General features: G+C 38.7%; 1 protein-coding gene across 4 annotated transcripts in view; it reads right to left on the bottom strand.

The window, feature by feature from the left end:
- ktn1 (kinectin 1) overlaps window positions 1–19,335 on the bottom strand; it is a 47,178-nt gene that overhangs the window by 19,562 nt on the left and 8,281 nt on the right. For 3 of the 4 annotated variants that reach the window (XM_065288597.1, XM_065288600.2, XM_065288599.2), the window contains exons 2-17: window positions 17,315–17,946; window positions 14,759–14,938; window positions 13,289–13,447; window positions 12,553–12,683; window positions 12,359–12,472; window positions 9,898–10,020; window positions 9,683–9,795; window positions 9,240–9,384; window positions 6,085–6,169; window positions 5,809–6,005; window positions 5,652–5,720; window positions 5,535–5,572; window positions 1,691–1,781; window positions 1,518–1,586; window positions 1,396–1,424; window positions 490–580 (exon numbers count right to left, since the gene is read on the bottom strand). In XM_065288597.1, coding sequence (XP_065144669.1) covers window positions 490–580; window positions 1,396–1,424; window positions 1,518–1,586; window positions 1,691–1,781; window positions 5,535–5,572; window positions 5,652–5,720; window positions 5,809–6,005; window positions 6,085–6,169; window positions 9,240–9,384; window positions 9,683–9,795; window positions 9,898–10,020; window positions 12,359–12,472; window positions 12,553–12,683; window positions 13,289–13,447; window positions 14,759–14,938; window positions 17,315–17,945 — 2,265 coding nt within the window. In that variant the 5' untranslated portion in view covers window position 17,946. The remainder of the gene's footprint in view (window positions 1–489; window positions 581–1,395; window positions 1,425–1,517; window positions 1,587–1,690; window positions 1,782–5,534; window positions 5,573–5,651; window positions 5,721–5,808; window positions 6,006–6,084; window positions 6,170–9,239; window positions 9,385–9,682; window positions 9,796–9,897; window positions 10,021–12,358; window positions 12,473–12,552; window positions 12,684–13,288; window positions 13,448–14,758; window positions 14,939–17,314; window positions 17,947–19,335) is intronic. The other variant, XM_065288598.2, reaches the window with a different exon arrangement.

Genomic DNA, 19,335 nt, shown 5'->3' on the forward strand with positions numbered 1-19,335 from the left:
CTTTCAAGGGTTTCAAGGACCTGTGGGAACCCTGTCAATCATTTCCCATTGGATGAAATGCAAAACACCCAAAAGTGTTTGATAAATGAAAGGGTTTGATTTTGTCCAAACCACTTGTATTATGTGGCTTTGTATTTGTTTTAATATGTAAAAGCCAGGGGTTTTCCAAACTTACCAAACCAAATTATGGCAGGGACCCCAACATGTGATGAACATTTTGTAAGGGATCCCTTTCCTAAAATATATATCCATTTGTGGATTATATTGTATAAAGAAAGATTCAAACTATGTTAAATAAATACTAACTGTGCTGTTATAAAGACCTCATATTGTCTCCAAACATAAAAAATATGCTACATGGTAGACTTTCAGATTTTTTGTTTTGCCTTTCATCTCTTGACAATATCTGGGGTCCCCTTTGAAATTTCTGCAGACTCCAGTTTGTAAACCCCTGTTTTAAGCATATCAAGTATATTTATTCTCATTTACCTTCAGTTCATCTTCCTTATCCGCCACCTGAATGAGGCTGGACTCCAGCAGGGCCTCCACCGTGCTCAACTTCTCATCACGTTCATGTAGGCTAAAAACACAGAGCATAATGCCACACTCATCTGTGATGATCCTCACATATATCACAAGAATCATTGCATTACGGTGTACTGAATTTTCCCCTCACAGTAGAGGTGACGCTTCATTTACACTTGTCTAGTGTAAACATGCTGTTAAAAGACACGTTACAGCAGGTCTGATGTGAAGAGAAATGCATCAGAAATTGAAACCTGGCAGAAAGCATGCTGAGGTGCCACATTTTATTGCAAATTATATACAAGATCTATTATAACTTTTTCCTTGCACAAGACTTTTAGCATGTAAAACTTTTACAGAGACACCAGCAGAAATGGGCAGCAACCTGAATATATCATCCCGAATAATATGTTTTTGTTGTTTTGCTTTTATTTGATAGACAGTATGTCAGGAGAGGACAGGAAAGTACAGGGTGGAGAGGGGGTACGGGATCGGCAAAGGACCTTGAGCTGGAGCTCAGGTCACATAATGGCATCTGAACCTAATGTCGGAGCACTGCCCACTACACCATCTGCTCAGATGTCATTTTATTCTTCACACATCATGGATTCTGGCTTTTTTGCACTGTTATGCTTTCTTTAATTTTAACTGTACAAAATAGGATTGTGTGATACTGTTTTTTTAGGTTTTCTTTTACCTGAAAAGGTCATACTGTGACATATCAATCATCTACAGATCACATCACATCTTCACCTGATACAAAGTCGTAGTTCACCAAACCATAACTTTTATGGTCGGACACATTTGCATGCGTACGAATGGAACGAAAAAATCTCATGTGATGGTGGCATTAGAATATAGTGCACTTACCCCTGCTGAAGCACATCCACAGACAAGGCCTGCCAAAGACACAGGATTGGCAAGAATGAGTGCATGTTTGTACATCCAATAGTGGACTTTAAAAAAAAATACAAGAAGAAACAGAATCGAACCTGCTCAGAAATCTGTGCCTGCAGTTTCTGGAGGTCCACTTTCAACATCATATTCTCATTAAGCATGGCCTGTGAAGTGAAAGGAAAAAGAGGTAGAGCCGTGTATCCGTTACGCATAGAAACCTTTACTGGAGTGTAACTGGTGTGAGCAAGAATAATATTGTGACACTTGCCTGCATGTTGGTCTCCCGACTGGCGCCGCTGCTCCTCTCGGCATTAAGAGAATCTTCCAGACTTCTTCTCTGTACTTCTTTCTCAGCCACTCTAATTAGGGACATAGCAAGATTTAAACCTGAGTATAACACAACACACACCGTCTTGAAATGTGACCTAACCGGGCACAAGATAATAAAGCTCCAAGTTCGTTCCATATTGGTGAGAACAGCTGTGATGGCAACAACTAAACAACCAAAACCTATTTGGCTCATCCATCAATTCGAAATGAAAAAGCCACAACTTCATTTTGTACAGAGCAGACATTGCCAAAACGCTGTGACATTACTCCACAAAAGATATGAAGCCTATTCAACAATTTCTATTACTGTATAAATGATAGAACATCTCTACAGTAATTTTTTTATTGGGTTGCACCGGGTAGTTCCAGTTATTGTTCCTTATTTATCAAGCGAGAAAGAAAACTCTGCGTACGGTTATTTCCACGCAAGACTTTGCATTTATCAATATGGACATGAGCGGTAGCTACAATCAAATTTCATCTCAGGTTTGACCTTGTGTATGCAAGTTTTGAGTTAGCGTTAAGATGTATGATTTACCTTTATAATATTCCATGTTAACTAATTCCCCACCAACCTTTTTATAAAAAGTTGCGCCAGTTTTTTTGTGGTTTTCACAAAAGTTTCACAAAATGCCTTCCAGGAAAATTTTCTTGTATAAACATATAAACATACAAATATCAAATGAAAAAACAAACCCTCTGCTTTCAAACAAATAAAATAGTAGGGCTGGACGATATATATTGGGGGACTCTCATGCGTGTTTCATCATGTAGGCCGGTTCCTTGATTAGTAGTAAAATGCCATCAGCTGCTTTCAGATGGAGCGGCATTTACTACACAGAGCCTTAGTTCACTGACAAGCTGGGCCATATCGCATTAATTATCACAGGCGATATGTCCTCGATAATTAATGCTACTAATCAAGGAACCGGCTTTACTGATGAAACACGCATGAGAATCCCCCGAGATATATCGCCCAGTCCTTCAAAATAGGAAAAACATTTCATCCCATCTTTATTTGTTCTCTTTTTATAACCTTTTAAATAAAGGTAGGTTTCTTCAAAAAGAAAAAAATTTGAGCAAAAAGCTGAAATAATTGCATTTTTTGTAATGGAATTTTTTGTTACAGATCAGATTCAGATTTATGTAAAAGCCATCTAGTAAAAACTCGCCAGGAAAGCTTCATTGGCAGGGAAATGCTTTCTCTTTCTTGACGAGATAACTTGTCATTGGTGGGGAAAGAGTTAAAAATGGAATAATCAAAAAAAGTTAAAAAATTATATTTTCGTTTAAAGGGATAGTTCGGCCAAAAATGATATTAAACCCATGATTTACTCACCCCCAAGCTGTCCGAGTTGCATATGTCCATCGTTTTTCAGACAAACACATTTTCGGATATTTAAGAAGATGTTTTAGATCTTTCAGTTGATTAAATGTAATGTTACGGGTTCCACCCATAGTCCACGACCTTCAAGTCCAAAACAAGTGCGTCCATCCTTCACAAAATAAATCCAAACGGCTCCAGGATGATAAACAAAGGTTTTCTGAGGGTAATCTACGCGGTGTTGTTGTAGAAATATCCATATTTAAAACTTTATTAACGTAAATAACTACCTTCCAGTAGCGCCCCATCAAGTCCAAAAAAGTGCGTCCATCCTTCACAAAATAAATCCAAACGGCTCCAGGATGATAAACAGAGATCTTCTGAGGGTAATCCGCGCGGTGTTGTTGTAGAAATATCCATATTTAAAACTTTATTAACGTAAATAACTACCTTCCAGTAGCGCCCCATCTTAGACTCCTCTGTATTCAGGAGAGAGTATTAGCGTAGTGTACGCACTTTTCTTGGTGACGTAAGACAAATTCGGAGGGCGGGGGCACAGAGCAGCAGCAGAGTAGCCTCCGTAAGCTCTCATCCTGAATGCGGACGCGACTAAGATGGCAGTGCTACCGGAAGGTATTTATTTACGTTAATAAAGTTTTAAATATGGATATTTCTACAACAACACCGCACGGATTACCCTCAGAAGACCTTTGTTTATCATCCTGGAGCCGTTTGGAATTATTTTGTGAAGGATGGACGCACTTTTTTTGGACTTGAAGGTAGTGGACCCCGTAACATTACATTTAATCAACTGAAAGATCTAAAACATCATCTAAAATATCCAAAAAAGTGTATGTCTGAAAAACGATGGACATATGCAACTCGGACAGCTTGGGGCTGAGTAAATCATGGGTTTAATATCATTTTTGGCCGAACTATCCCTTTAATGTAACAAATGGAAAATGTGATATAAATTTTTCCCCAACAGAAAAATATCCTCCTTTAGTATTCACTACAGTAAATGTATAGCAATTACTATAGTTAGCGTTTTAAAACTAAAAAATTTTAACTGCCGTCCAAGCTAAAAAATATATCAAATTGCATTTAATTTACATGCATCCGTGTGCCTAGCCTGCGCATAGAAGAAAGGGAGAGAGTTTGTCTGTCTTAAAAGATAGATAAATGTATTTTATATGATTTGTCATTAATTCCTGCATTGTTATGTGCAATACCTGTAATGATATTCACATTGCAGCATGATTATGATTTATATTTATTTATATTTTTATGCATTTATGCAGAATATTTCATCATAAAAATTATCAATTTTATCAATTAAAACACAATTATCAAAAAAAATGTACTATAGTATTAACTCTTTCACCGCCAGCGTTTTAAAAAAAAAGTTGCCAGCCAGCGCCAGCGTTTTTCATGATTTTCACCAAAGTTTAATGCCTTCCAGAAAATGTTCTTCTTTAAATATATAAACATACAATATACCAAATGAAAGAACAGACCCTCTGCTTTCAAACAAAAAAAAAAACGTTTCATCCTACCTTTAGTGCTTTTTTTGCAATCAGCTTTTGAATATGGGTAGGTTTGTGCAAAAACACCATATTTTGAGCAAAAAGCAGAGATAATTCCATTTTTGTGACGGACTTTTCATAGAGATCCCATTCAGAGGGATCTTTAAAACAGACACGGACATGCAGAAGCTTGCCATAGGGCAATACTTCCGGGTTTAAAAAGTTGCGGAAGGGCGCCGCCTGGTGGATAATAGCGGTATTGTGGAAAGACGGAAAATCTCGTCATTGGCGGGGAAGCGTTTTCTCTTAATTGACGAGATATCTCGTCAATGGCGGGGAAAGAGTTAAATAAATGACGCACTGGCAAAATGAGTGAGAATGCTCTCAGTACTACTGAAATACAGTCGAAAGAAAGTATTAAATGAGAGTAAATGACAACATGAGAGTAAATGATGGCAGAATTTTTGGGTGAACTATCCCTTTAAATACTTAGTAATTATGTTAATCATTTCATTATTTGGAAATTACAAGACATTTTTCACGAAAGATCAATTTCTCTTCAGTTACCTGGCTCCAAACTGCGTTTCCCAGACTTTCTTTTATTTAGCTTTTCAAGCTAGGCTTAATTTATATGGGCATAATATTCAAATGACAATTGTTTTCAGTGGTCACATTAATCAACCCCCATTCATTTGTGCGACGGAATTGGCTGCATACAAAAGTTTAATGTCGTTGTCGTAAGCTGATTTTTTCGTTCGGATGTACACTGGTTTCTACTTTCATTTAATAAATGAGGGCCAGGATGTTGCTTTGTGCAGAATTTTCATTTCGAGTAAGGACAGACACAAATCAACAGTGGAAACTTGTCCTGCCCGGTTAGGACGCTACATTAAGAAACTAAAAACGGCTTGCTCTGAGAGGTCATCACTTACAGTTTTTGAAGCTCATCAAAATGTGATACCGCTGTAGCCTGATGGGAAAGAGAAAAGTAGAAGTCAGTTTCAACTATGGCAGTCCACCAACAAGCAAAGACAAGATTCATTACACACCTGAGTGTTGATCTGAGCCTGAAGATTATCCATCTGTACTTTCAGCGTTTTGTTTTCATTAAGAAGATCCTGCAAGCAACAACACAGCATGGTCGTCAGCACTGTCATAACATGACGCAAACCTTAGTCACCCTAGATTGAGATGATAACAAGATACCTGGACTTGTCCGTCAGGCTGCATGGTGTGCTGTGATGCCTCCAAAAGCTGCCTGACCTTCTGCTCCAGCTGCATGACCTTTTTCTGCTCCTGCTCCTTACAGATGATAGTCTCTGTCAGATTGCTGTGGAGATTCTGGATTTCCTTGCTCTTATTGGTTATCTCGGTCTCGACTGCCATCAGCTGATTCTGCAGCTCTGAGAGGACACAAAAGAAGAGAGTTGATTGGTGTGTGCAGAACACTTGATGATTGTAAGCTGATGTGTGTGTTTGTACCTTGTTTAGCAGCCTGAAGCTTTTCTCGCTCTGCATTCACGCTGTGCAAAAAGTTCTGCAAGTCTTCCCAGCTACGTTTAGCATCCTGAGACAAGAGTCAAAATTATGCAAAGCCATTAAGAAAGGTGTATTGGACATTGTTGCATCACTAATTTGTTTTTTGAAGAGTAAAAATCATACTGATTTTAACCTGCACTTACATACAGTATGTGGAAATCGGTACAGGGCATAAGTAAATAATTCAGCACATACCGGTAATAATGCATTTTGTGACCAGTGTCTTTAGCAATTACACAGAAAAAAGAACTGCATGAATGCAACAGTGCTTAAAACATAAATATATAATGTATATTACACTTTCTGTATGCACAGCTAATATGATCAATGCCTGTGTGATCATTAGAAACCGACAAAAATATTAATTTATAATGCTGGGTTTCAATATAATGAGATGAAAGTGATGTTATGAAGTGTACAGTGGAAATAAAAAGTATGTGAATCTTTTAGAATTTCATTAGTTTTCTAAATAAATTTGTCATAAAATGTGATCTCATCTTTATCTAAGTCAAGGGTATTGACTAAAAAAATAACAAAAAATTCAGATCTTTCATGTCTTTATTGAGAACAACCAAAAAACCTCAAAGTACCGTGAACCCTTGAGTCAATGAGTACGTTTACATGCACAGAATAAGCGGATAAATATTAAAAATCTGCTTATTATAGAAAATTGTTTTCATGCATTTACATGCAAATCAATAAGCCGGCTATGCAGTCAACTGCATTTACATGGGACTTGGAGAATTATCAGTTTTCTCGCAGGCAGTGACGTCACCACCTATAGTACATAATAGTCGATCAAAAAGCCGACGGCATATCTTTCTTAAGCTATATTGTTGTATCTCTTCTCGTGTCTGCAGAACCTGTAAATGTAACATAAGCTATTTATCTATTTTAACAGTTTCTCTGCCAACTGCTTTAGTCGAGCGGAGACTTTTATGCATTACGTTGCACTTACTTCCGCGTGTGACGTTTATCTTTCATACGCGGAGAGATGCGCACATGGACAAAACCGTGAGAAAGCCGGTTAAGGTGTTTACATGCCACGCGAAATCGGCGTAATGAGCAAAAAACTACCTGTGCCGATCGTTTTTTGCTTACGCCGTTTATGGGCTTTCCCCGATTAAAGAAAACCGTTTTACGCGTTAACATGACCCCACGTGTTATCAGTTTATTAAGCATAATCGGCGTAAGACTGTGCATGTAAACGCACTCAATGATCTCAAAAAAGCTAATTGGAGTCAAGGTTTAGGACACCTGGAGTCTCGTTAAGATAATACGTTTGGAGGGGTGGACTACAGCTACATTGATTGATAAAAACCCTCAAACTTTTGGAGTTTCCTCTGCACAAGAAAAACACGCTTATGTGAGCCATGATTAAGAAAAAGAGCTTTGAGAGGAGCTATGATCAAGAATTGTTGCTTTGCATAAAGCTGGAAAGGGTTACAAAGTTATTTCAAAGACTTTAGAAATTCACCAGTCTACAGTAAGGCAAACAATCTACAAACGGAGACGCTTTGGGATTGTTGCTACTCTACCAAGAAGTGGGCACCCAATCAAAACGACACCAAGAGCACAACGAAGACTCATCAGTGAGGTAAAGAAACAAACCCGAATGACAGCCAAAGATTTAAAAGGCATCATTGGAACTTGCTAACAGCTCTGTTCAGGAGTCCACAATACGTAAAACAATGAACATTGACAAGCAGGGTATCCACGAAAGGACACCAGGAAGGAGCAACTGCTTACCAAAAAGAACATTGCTGCACACCTAAAGTTTGCAAAAGAGCACATTGACACTCCACAGTGGTATTGGCAAATGTTTTGTGGACTGGAAAAAACACACAGTGCTACATCTGGTGGAGAAAGGGTACAACAAATCATCATGAAAACATCATACAAACTGTAAAGTATGGTGGAGGAACATCATGATTTGGGCCTGCTTTGCTGCATCAGGGCCTGGCCAGCTTGCAATCATTGAGGGGGGTGGATGAATTCCCAAGTATATCAGACAATTCTTCGGGATAATGTGAGATTGTCTGCACGTCAGCTGAAACTGTGTAGAAGTTGGGTGATGCAACAGGACAACGACCCAAACCAATGGAGCAAGTCCAAAACATAATTTCTCCAGAAAAACAAAGTCCGCCTTTTGGAGTGGCCAAGTCAGAGCCTAGACCTCAACCCAATAGAAATGCTATGGCTTGACTTAAGAAGGCTATAAACATGAGACGTCCAAAGAATATGACAGCTAAAGCAGTTCTGCCAGGAAGAATGGGCTAAAATTCCTCCTCAATGATGTGCAGGTCCGATTCACAGCTACAGGACGCGCCTGGTTGAGGTTATTGCTGCCAAGGATGGTCAACCAGTTATTAAGTCTAAGGGTTCTCTGACTTTTTTCACTGCCATTTTGAATGTTAAATGAGTGTGTTCAATAAAGACATGAAAGATCAGAATTGTGTGGTGTTATTATTTTTAGACACATTATGTTTGTCAACACCCTTGACTTAGATGAAGATCACATTTTATGACAAATTTATTTAGAAAACCATGAAATTCCAAAAGGTTCACATACTTTTTCTTGCCGCTGTATACTGCAGGGCTGATAAAGGATAATGTCATGAATCACCTACAGTGTAACAGAGAGGGTGTGATGATGTCATGATGGAAGTGTATTGTGCAGATCTGCGTGAGGATGTGAAAATGTCAAAATTAAATATATAGCCCAGAGCTGTGTGAGGATGTGATGATCTCATGATAAAGTTTACAGGGCAGAGATATGTGGGGTTGTGATTATGCCAGAGCATATACTTAGGGTGTGATGATGTCATGATAAAGTGTATAGTGCTGGGATATGTGGGGTAGCGATGATGCCAGATCGTATACTTAGGCAGTGATGATGTCATGAAGTGTATAGAACAAAGCTGCATAAGATTGTGATGATCCCAGAGTGTATACTTAGGGTGCAATGATGTCATGATGTAGTTTATAGTGCAGAGCCATTAAGAACGTGAGGATGCCAGTGTGTATACTTGGGGTGTGATGATGTCATGATGAAGTGTATAGCACAGAGCTGCGTGAATGTGTGATTGGCTGTGTACCTCCAGTTGAGACATGTTCTGCTTATAGTTGACTTCAAGGCTCTTTCGCTGTAGCTCTTCCTGCTGGAGCTTGTTTTTGGTGTCCCCCAGCTCTTTCATCAGACCGTTGTATTCTGAACGCAGCTTATTAAGCTCGGATGACTGCCTGAACACACACAAACAAAAGCTACATTTTAAACCATTTCAAAGCATTGTGGAAACAATTCCCAGGGGTTTCAAATACTCCTTTAATGTTCGCCATGTGTTGATCTTTAACAGGGGTCATATAAATATTATTAGGTCATACAATGGCATTGGCATATGGAAGATAAATTAGAGGATAAACTCACTACTGTCATGTTGCAAAAAATGTCATGTTGCAGAATAGACTAGCTGGTTAGATTTCAAACAATCTGCACCCATTAACAGCAATAACCAATGTCAGGGGGGTTGTTGGAACTCACTTGGTCTCCATCTGGTTGGTGGTGGAGCATCTTTCCACAGCATCTCTGAGGATGCCGTTCTCCTGCTGTAATCGGGCAATCTGACCCTCCAGCTGCTCTCTTACCTGCTGGAACTGCAAAGAGAGCGTTTATGTTTCTTTGGTTGTTATCATAAACACACTACAAGAGTGAGATCCTCTGCAGGATAGCCTTTATCAGCTGGTGAGATGTATTACCTTAATCTGCATTTCTTTGTAGCTCTGAGCTTTAGCCTGCATGATGTCTTTCTCTATGGCAACCCGCTGTTCATGTAGCAGAGACTCCACGCGGCCCGTCTTCTGCTTCTCAGCCTGCAGTTCCTAAAGCCCCATTCAATAAATTACCATAAAGCTCTTCAAAGTGAAGCAAAGCTAATAGTGTTATATTTATAGTTAAATTTGCAATATTGTGTTATAATTGTACTGCACATGGCGCTCTCTATATATAGTGTACAAATAATAACCATTGAATGTCTGCTGCTTTCAAAAACCAACTCGGGAGGTTAAGCTAAATATTATGAGCTGCTATATTTTACTTTAAGTTTTTGTAATTTTTGCCACACTGTAACATGGACTGAGACAGTCTCTATTCATTCAAAAAACATTAAATAACCAACATAATAAAAAAAGATAAAACTAATATGGTAATGTAAAACATCAGGTGACATGGTTGAAAATTAATCATGGTACAAATATAGTAACTAAAGAATTTTGATTTTGTTCGTAGTAAACCATAGTAACCACCACTTTACCATAGGCTTGCTATAGACCATTTCAAAAGATGTAGACAACACTGGTCCAGAAGCACTTCCTGTTTCAGTTTTTTAACACTAGATAAACGTTGGGATAAAATAAACCAACAGAACATATAAACCTGAATTAACTGAATCTTAAAGATAATGATATATGTGAAATAAAAAAAAACTGTAACAGGAAGTGTTTCTGGACCAGTGTTGTATACATCTTTTGAAATGGTCTATAGTAACTATTATATTTGTAGTAAAACTGTGGAGATACAAATGGCAATCAATCTGCCAAAAAAACATGGTTACTAAATTTTTCCTATAATAAAATCATGGCTAATTTACCTAAGAGAAGAAACAAAGTCAACACTAAAATGGATAAAAAAAACATAAAAATTGGATGAAATAAATTATTAACTTTTCAAATGATTGTCTGGGCCTTTCAGAAATAATTAAAACATTTTGGGCAAATTTTGGCACAAGGATTTTTTTGCAAAAAAAATGTAATTATTAGGGGTCATAAATGGCACAATTATGACCATAGGGTCATGTTATGATAATTATATTGATCCTCTTAGCCAGATATATGATACCTCTAAAAACTAAAATAAAAAATTTCTGTGATATGATTTCTATTTAGTTCAATTCAGCTGTGTATTGATCAATTTAATGATATTTAGACAGCATCTGTTAGCTGACTAGTGTTGGGCAATATGACCCATATAGAGATCGTCGGCCTGTGAGATTGCCGAGACACGATAGTATCGGGGGGCAGGGCAGTATTTTACTCATTTATTTGTTCATTTTTTAACTCATTTATGACAAGTCACTTGAGTGATAGACAAAAAAGCAAGGGCAACACTGTCATGACCGCAACCTTATTAAGTGCGGAAAAGCCCAGGCACTCTTAAATTTCCTGCGTGCCAACTGGCTAGTTTTAACCCTCTGAGTGCTACAACCTCTCTAGTACAAGGAAGCCACGCATATTACAAGTTCATGTGCGAGAAAGAGACTGAATCATGCGCATTACAGAAGGAGTCTGTGCCGCGGGCATTCAGGTCCGAGCAAGAGTCCAAGACAAGTGCATTAAAGTGCGGGGGTGCATGATGTTTGAAAAACAATTTGGAAAAAGGAGTCGGGCCGAGTACCAAAACACACTTGTAGCCAATCAGCAGTAAGGGGCATGTCTACGAACTGACATCGTTGCCTGGGTTGCGTATGTGTGGGGCGGGTCTATCAAAAGAAGGTCCAGATTCTTGGGGTAGGGGGCGTATTTCTTTAGGTGATTTCAGATGTCAACATCAGCTTTTAGAGATCATGCACCCCGCCTTTAAATCCAGGTGTGTGGGAAAAGGAATCTGTGCACGTTACAGGCTCAGAAACCCACAAACCCTCTTATGTGACGAAAGGCACACGTTAATGTGAAACTATGATGATAATAATAATAACAACAACAACCACTACCAACTATGGTCATGAAAGCCTGCTATTGGCGATATGTCTGATAATCGTCGATACACGATACTATCGTCTAGGCACAACCCTACAGCACACAAAGTTTCCTGTGTCTGTCTTGTCATTGGTACCACCGCTTTGTTGAAGCATCACAATCTGATGCACAGGCAAACAGTATTTTCAGGAAAAATTCCATATCGATGTATTGTTACAACCCTATATGAGAGCACTATATAAATGTAACTGATTAAATACTGTACAACCAAGACTACTGAGGTGGAACAGGCCAAAAAAAAGCATGTTAAGTATGCTGAAGAGATATGTTAATGAACTACTTTTGCATGCTACATGTTAAAATGTTAAGATAACCATGTAACATCTAATAAAATATCATTAAACATCAATGTGTACGCCACAAACAGATTTATTCAAGAAGTAAACAAAAGACATGAATGGCTAACCTGGCTCAGCTGTTTGACTTTGCCCTTGGCGATGGACGCTTCCTCCTGGAGCGTGTTCAAAAGACGATCCTTCTCCGCCAGTTGCTGTGCAGACGGCTCAAACTTCACTGCATTCTGTGAAAGCAAAACCAGAACGATCGTAAGAAACTCTCAAACTTTAAAAACTAAAAGGGTGCATATGAATCTCCTCTTACCTTATACCAGGCGTCCAGAGCATTGGGACTCTTTTCACGGAGCAGAGAGACGAGGCTGACCACATCAGAGTCCGACAGGACCAGTCCCCCGAGACTTGCTGCCAGCTCTTTAAACTTCACTTCTGTGTTCTCTGCAAACAAATATAGACACGTATCAGACAACTGCTGTGATCGCCACAGTACTAAGAAAGCATGTATGATGTAATCACTGCCGTCTATAGAGGACATTCACAGATTTGCAACAATTCAAGGTTTGACAATAATTTGCATACTTGGACTGTTGCAATTCTTTCTTGAGGATCATAAGACACAGGCCTTATGGTTATTTGGGTTGAAGATAGTCCCATATAATACTGAATGATTGAGTGTTCATGGCTATTTCTTTATTTAAAAACAAAAGTTAAAATAAACTCAAGCTCACCAATAAAATAAAGGAAATCCATTGATATAAGTAGATGCTTTGGTGACTGAGGTGAGCTATTACCAAAATGCATTGAAATTCAAGTAAATTATATTTCAAAAGCATTGTGATAAAACATATTTTGGATATTCGGGTGAATTCTAAAAATATCGATTTTTTTATTTTTATTATTTTCTATAAGCTTTTTGATTTTCCTTTAAATGTGGTGTTTGGTGGATGCAGACGAAAAGATACATGTCTGGCAGTGCAAAACATCTTCACGTTACACCTGAATTCAGATTAATAAAATATAAAATAACTGAATAAACAAAGCACCTTTGTTGGTTTCACCTTTCTGTTTTTTGCCATGCTTAGTGGGTGGAAGGGCAGGGGGCGGAGCCTCGTTGTTTTGATTGTTCTGGTTGTTCTGATGATTTGTCGGGGCAGTCGAGTCAGTGATGGGGGCAGAAGACTGGACCAGATGTACTTCCTCCACTGAAAAAAACATACAACAATTTTGTCAAAAATAACATTTCTGTCATTGCCAAAAATTCTCAGTGAATAACAATTTAAACTGTGGCCTATTGGTTACACACATCATATCGTTTTTGGGAAAACATTTTTAGAACTTGATAGTATGGCATGATTAAAAAAATTTGGATTGTGATTAAAACTAGACATTCATTTTTTTATTGCCCTGCAAATATAAGTATCTGTGGTTTAATCCCTTGTTTGCAGCGGCGTCATACAGTTTGTTGAGCCAAATGGATTTTGCATACAACCTACAAATCAAAGAAGCATCTATTAATCTGTTACTCGAATTTTAATCGGTTTAATAGGTCCAATTTTTATCAGTTATGTGCATCCTCATTACATTTTCACCGCATTGATAGGGTTTTGATCATGTTACATGTTTCTTCATTCAGGCGGCAGGCGCTGCAGAAACAACAGCGCTGTCACAAATGTCATCAGAATCTGTATGGGGTTGCAGGCTCCTTGCTGCTGCATTTTGTTAAAATCTAAAGAATTAAAACACGCTCAAAACTTCCAAAACCCAGTATTGTAATGTGCAATTAACCCTAGCTGTGTATGGTTAAAAATGTCACACTCAATGTTATATTTGTAAATTTCTAGATTCATCTTGGTATAATGCCAGAGTTCACCAGTGCACGTGGGCGCGTTGAGCATTACAATAAATCACGTGACTTTTGTTTTTGTCATATTCATTGTTTATATACTTTATGCAATTAAAATGACATTCATTTTATAACATAGCAATGCAGTTATAACATAACGCAGTAGTTGTTCAAATCCATTAATGCCCATTAAACAGAATGTAAATAAATATAAATGCCAATAATGTCATTATTTTTGTTTGTGGTTCTTAAATGAAGGCACGGTGGCTCAGATTTCTTTTAATGTCTGTTTGTGCACACATTTATATGACCTGTGTACACTGAGCTCTTTCAAAAAAATCAAAATTATAATTTATAAATGACGCCCCTGCTCGTTTTTATGGACCTAAACTACGTTAGCATTCTGCTAAATCAGAATAACAATGATGATAAGATAAAAAAACAGTTGAATCTTATCTCTGTCCTCTGAAGTCTTATCTCTTATAAATAAATCCTTCAATCTGTTAACCAAATAAACAACTCACAAGTTTCACTCAGGACACTAATCTTGGTAAATGTAAACAACATCTTTGACAACATCTTGCCACATAGATGGGGCATCCACTTCAAATCAATTATTGACATTTGCTCACTGTGTTGACTCACTTGAGAATTTTAACTGAAAGCTCACCTGTGACAACAGACTCCACCTTCTGCTTCTTCTTTCTACGGCCACTGCCGCTGGAGGCAGTTGGTGGTGCTGCCGTGGTAACAGGGGCGGATCCATCTTGTGCCTTCACCTCAATGATCACAGGCTCTTCCTTCTTAACCACAGGAGACAGATCAGGCTTGACCTCAGCTGGAGGCTCTTCTGTGGGAAACAAGGAAACAAAAACTAGAAAAATTAGAGAACAAAAGTACACAATATTGCACAAAAAAACCTGATCTGGCAGTAAAATGGAGTTCACAGACAGTACGACACACCAGAATTTTCAAATAATATATGAGCAGTCTTGATTGTACCAAACTCTCTACCACAATATCGAGGTGGTCACTAGGGTAGTCACTTGAGATCATTTTGAGTTTTCAAGTAAACCTTATACTACAGTAATCCAGCCTAAAGCTAAGCAATATTAATAGTGGTTCTTGCTAAAGCATGCAAGCTGAATAAATGTGATCAGGCAGAAAGTTTCACCAGGGACCCTAATGTGAGCAGTGTGATGTGAAAAAAGCCTCAGGCATGTGTTTCAAATTTTTTTGCAGTGCCCATATACTGTATATATTTAGGAAAACTTCTGCCCATTTTAACAAGTATGGTTTACCCCAAAAATTGTGTCACACTTATACACTTTCAAACCAGTATGTTTTTATTTGCTTGTCTTTTCCATATTATGGCAAATCTATGTCTGCAACTAACGATTATTTTTATTATCGATTAATCAGACAATTTTTTATTGATCGACTACTCAAATAAAAACCTAAATATCTCAATTAGATTTTTCACTTATTGTAGCTAAATAAAACCCTAAACATAGTTTTAAAAGTGCAAATGCCACACATTGAATTGTATAAAGATAAAGCACTTTGAGCATGCAACATGTAGGGGTGCGCGGGGCAAAAACTAATGCGGGGTTAGTTGTAACACGGACTGTTTACATTGATGCACAAGGTTGAGCGTTTTGTTTTTCCGGTATGTTCTTCATGCTGCAAAAAAAGGATGCAAATTATTGGAAATGTCTAATGTTTTTCAAGAGAGTTATAGATGAACGAGTGTTTTGGTGGCTTGTAAGTACATTTTTTCATCATATGTTTTTTTCGGTTTCTAGCCACTTTTTTGGTAGGCTTGAAAATATTTTGACGCAGCAGGGTTAATTGTAACGCTATGTTACAACTAACCCCTCAGCACTTACGATATGAAAACCGCTAACGTTAGCGTAATTCTTGCCGTTGTTTTTAATAGGCTACACACGAATGATTGCTGGCTGCCAACAAAATTCATGTCTTATCAAAAATCATGTGTCAAATGTATTTTTGTTCATATCTTTAATATTGATTGTATAAGGTCACGTCAAAGATTGAAATCATAATAAAATGAATGGCTAAAATCTGACTTTGATGCTCATCTTCTCAGAATTTGATTTTTAAAACTGCAGTATGGTTACTACAGACTGGGTCACATATAAAAAAATGTTTTGGCATACTTTTGCTGCTTTTTCTCACATATTTAGACATTTGTAACCATTATAATTGAATTATTGTTAGAAAAGGGCTGGATGAATGAATACAGTGTGGATACCTGTCTATTATAGACAAATATATAAACAATATCCACTTTAAGTATATAGACAAAAGAGTATTGAAATATTTGCCTGCAAACTTAAGTTAACGGTAAGTTGTAACATCTGCACTTCTGTCATGTTTGATGTAATTGTCCAAGAATGGCAAGTACTAGAAACAAACTTCAAATGTTCATTTGTAGCGGAGATGTGTGTGTTGCTTGTGTAAAAATATAATTAATCAAACTCAAATATTTTTTGAATGATTGAGCCAAAACCAAAAGGCGTTAGGTTGTGCCCCGCTCTCCCCTATTGTATGAAGAAGACTTGATGTGGTGCGGGAGCATGTGACATTACAGTGGCTGTTTGGTATTAAGATGTGTTTCGTCAAGTAAAGACAGGTGTAAACGGTGTTCAAAACATTTTTAGCTCGTCCACTTTCGACCACATTCAGAGGGACCGGATTGCTTTTGTGGCGTAGGTGTGGCATGTGGTCGAATGTGTTCGAACAGCCACATGAGAATGCCTACTTCACACCTATTGATCTAATCTGAGATACTGAGCACATTGTTTTAACATCAGATCTGACTTTTAGCGTGAACACAGAATGTACATCGCTATCTTTAGGGTTTCATTGATAAAACTAAAGCGGTGTCTTTCATTATGCGAGCGTGTGAACCTTGCTCAATCTTATTTTATCAGTTGCGCTCAAATATCAGAGAAAGCTCTTACATATTTATGTACAAAACACTGTGCAGCATGTTAACTTACAATACAAGCAGCGGACTCTGATCCGCTTGTGATCCATTCGATGAAAAAACAGATCTTAATACCAAGTGAAAAACAGCCCCACAGATCAACTAATCGATAATGAAATTAATTGACAACTATTTTAATGATCGATTTGATTATTATTGTTTGGTTGTTGCCCTTTGTTTGAAAAGCATGAAATTTGCAAGTAATCTACTCACCAGACTCACTCTTCTGCTTCTTGGCCTTCTTTTTGCTGACAGTCTCAGTGGGGCCAGGAGGCGTGGCTTTAGGTTTTGGGGGGCTGGACTGCTTGGGCAGGGGTAGGGGCTGCTCTTTATGGATGACAGGCTTGGAGCCATTGACCTCAGGTTCTACAGAGACAGGAGGGATAAATGGGGTGGCACGAGCAGGGGGGACAGCGGTTGGGGAAGAGGTTGGAGTAGTTTTCGGCTTCTTCTCTTTCTTCTTCCTTTCTCTTACCCCAGACGGAGGCTCCGCCTGGACCGACGCGACAATGGGTGGAGTCATGGGTACCACCTCAGAATCCTCATCGTTTGAGGCAGGGCTACCGGCATCTGATGTATCGAAATCCCTAAGGTCCTCCTCCGACTCACCACCCCCTCCTCCTCCCCCTCCGCCGGTCTCCTTCTTCTTGTTCTTCTTCTTCTCATTCTTTTTTCGGGCATCGGGCTTGGCAGGAGGGAGTTTAAGGTCTCGTTTCTGGCGAGCCAGAACCTCGTCATAGGAAGTCTCTTTCATGAACAGCCAGAAGAACAAGAACATGAGAGCAATGACCAGCGTCGGTGCCAGGATGAGGAGGTACTGCGAGTCAGCAATGTCCAGCGCCATTCTGGAAGAAAGAAGATGGTACATATAAACCCATGATCATACAACACAATATTATTGAAACAGCAAATGTGGTGGACACAAGACATCCATTTCTAACTAGTGCCATGGTTTGAGAGACTCAATCACTTTTCAGACCTGTTAACTTAACACCTACATTTAGGGCAATCTACATGAAGACAAAGTGGCAGAAATAAATAATAGGAGTTTCTGCTATACCCAACCAGCAAACGATCTGTTCTACCAAATATAAATAAGTTTATTTCCACTCCCCTACATACCTTATCACCTCCTCCATGCCTCCTACTCTATGTTTTCCTCCTCCACCTTCTTGCAGTGGTATGTGTGCTGAATGTTGCAATCTGGGTTTACTTATTGATAGTGAGCTAAATACCTGTGAGCTAAATACCAGTGAGGGACAACACCTATTCCCGCACATCCAGAAACAGTGGATAGATGTATACTACCCTTGAAAACTTTAAAGTTGTTTATCATGATCTTAAAACCCTTTTAATTTGAAGGCACATGTCTGAATGTTTAAGCCACATTTTATTACAAAGAAAAAAGTATTTGAAAAGGATGACTTGGACCAAATAATAAAGAAAAAGCAACCAATAACAGCCCAGAATAATGTTTAAGAAGTATCCCAGGGTAAGACTTCAAGAAGCTGATTGACAAAATGCCAAGAGTAAATTTTTGCTAGGGATTCACCGATAGATCACCCGTAGATCGGTCAATCATCGCATGAAATAAATTGATCTGTATAAATTTGCCAATTTAATGAACCAATCTTTTAATTTACTTTTGACATCATAGGGGCTCCTGAATGCGGGTGCAATTTGAGATCATTTTTAAGAAGTGCAAACATTTTAAGTTTTCAGTTTACCCTTTCAGTTTACTTGCAGCTGCTCTTGTCCACGTAGCATACACCCGATGCACAAGCATATAGACACAACCTGTCAATTAGCAAGTTTAGGGATTGTGTACACCAAAACTTTTACGCCCGCGGCCGGCGCATGTTTTCAATTGTTTCCAATGGAAGCTCGGCGTTTTTCAAATAAGCCAGCAGCTAGCGGGTTTTTTCCGCGCTGAAAACCGGCGCTCTGCGGTTTTTCCGTGCTCGGCGCTGAGATTCAACTTTGGGAGAAAAGCTCCGCTCGTCAATGTCAGTTCTCAAACGGCCGCCCAATCACAGTGGAGGAGGGGCGGGACATTACCACAGCAACCAACCGGCTCGCAGCTAAAGTATCACAGCTACCAAAGCGCTCAGCTGAAGAAAGCTGGCACTCAGCTGAAAAACAGCTGGCATTCGGCGTCCTCAAGGCGTTTTCAGCCGCGTTTAAAAGTTTTGGTGTGTCCAGCCCCTTACAGAGCAAAGATCTCTAACGTCTTA

The sequence above is a fragment of the Paramisgurnus dabryanus genome, chromosome 17 (genome assembly GCF_030506205.2).
Source record: "Paramisgurnus dabryanus chromosome 17, PD_genome_1.1, whole genome shotgun sequence".
In the NCBI taxonomy this organism is placed as follows: Eukaryota; Metazoa; Chordata; class Actinopteri; order Cypriniformes; family Cobitidae; genus Paramisgurnus; species Paramisgurnus dabryanus.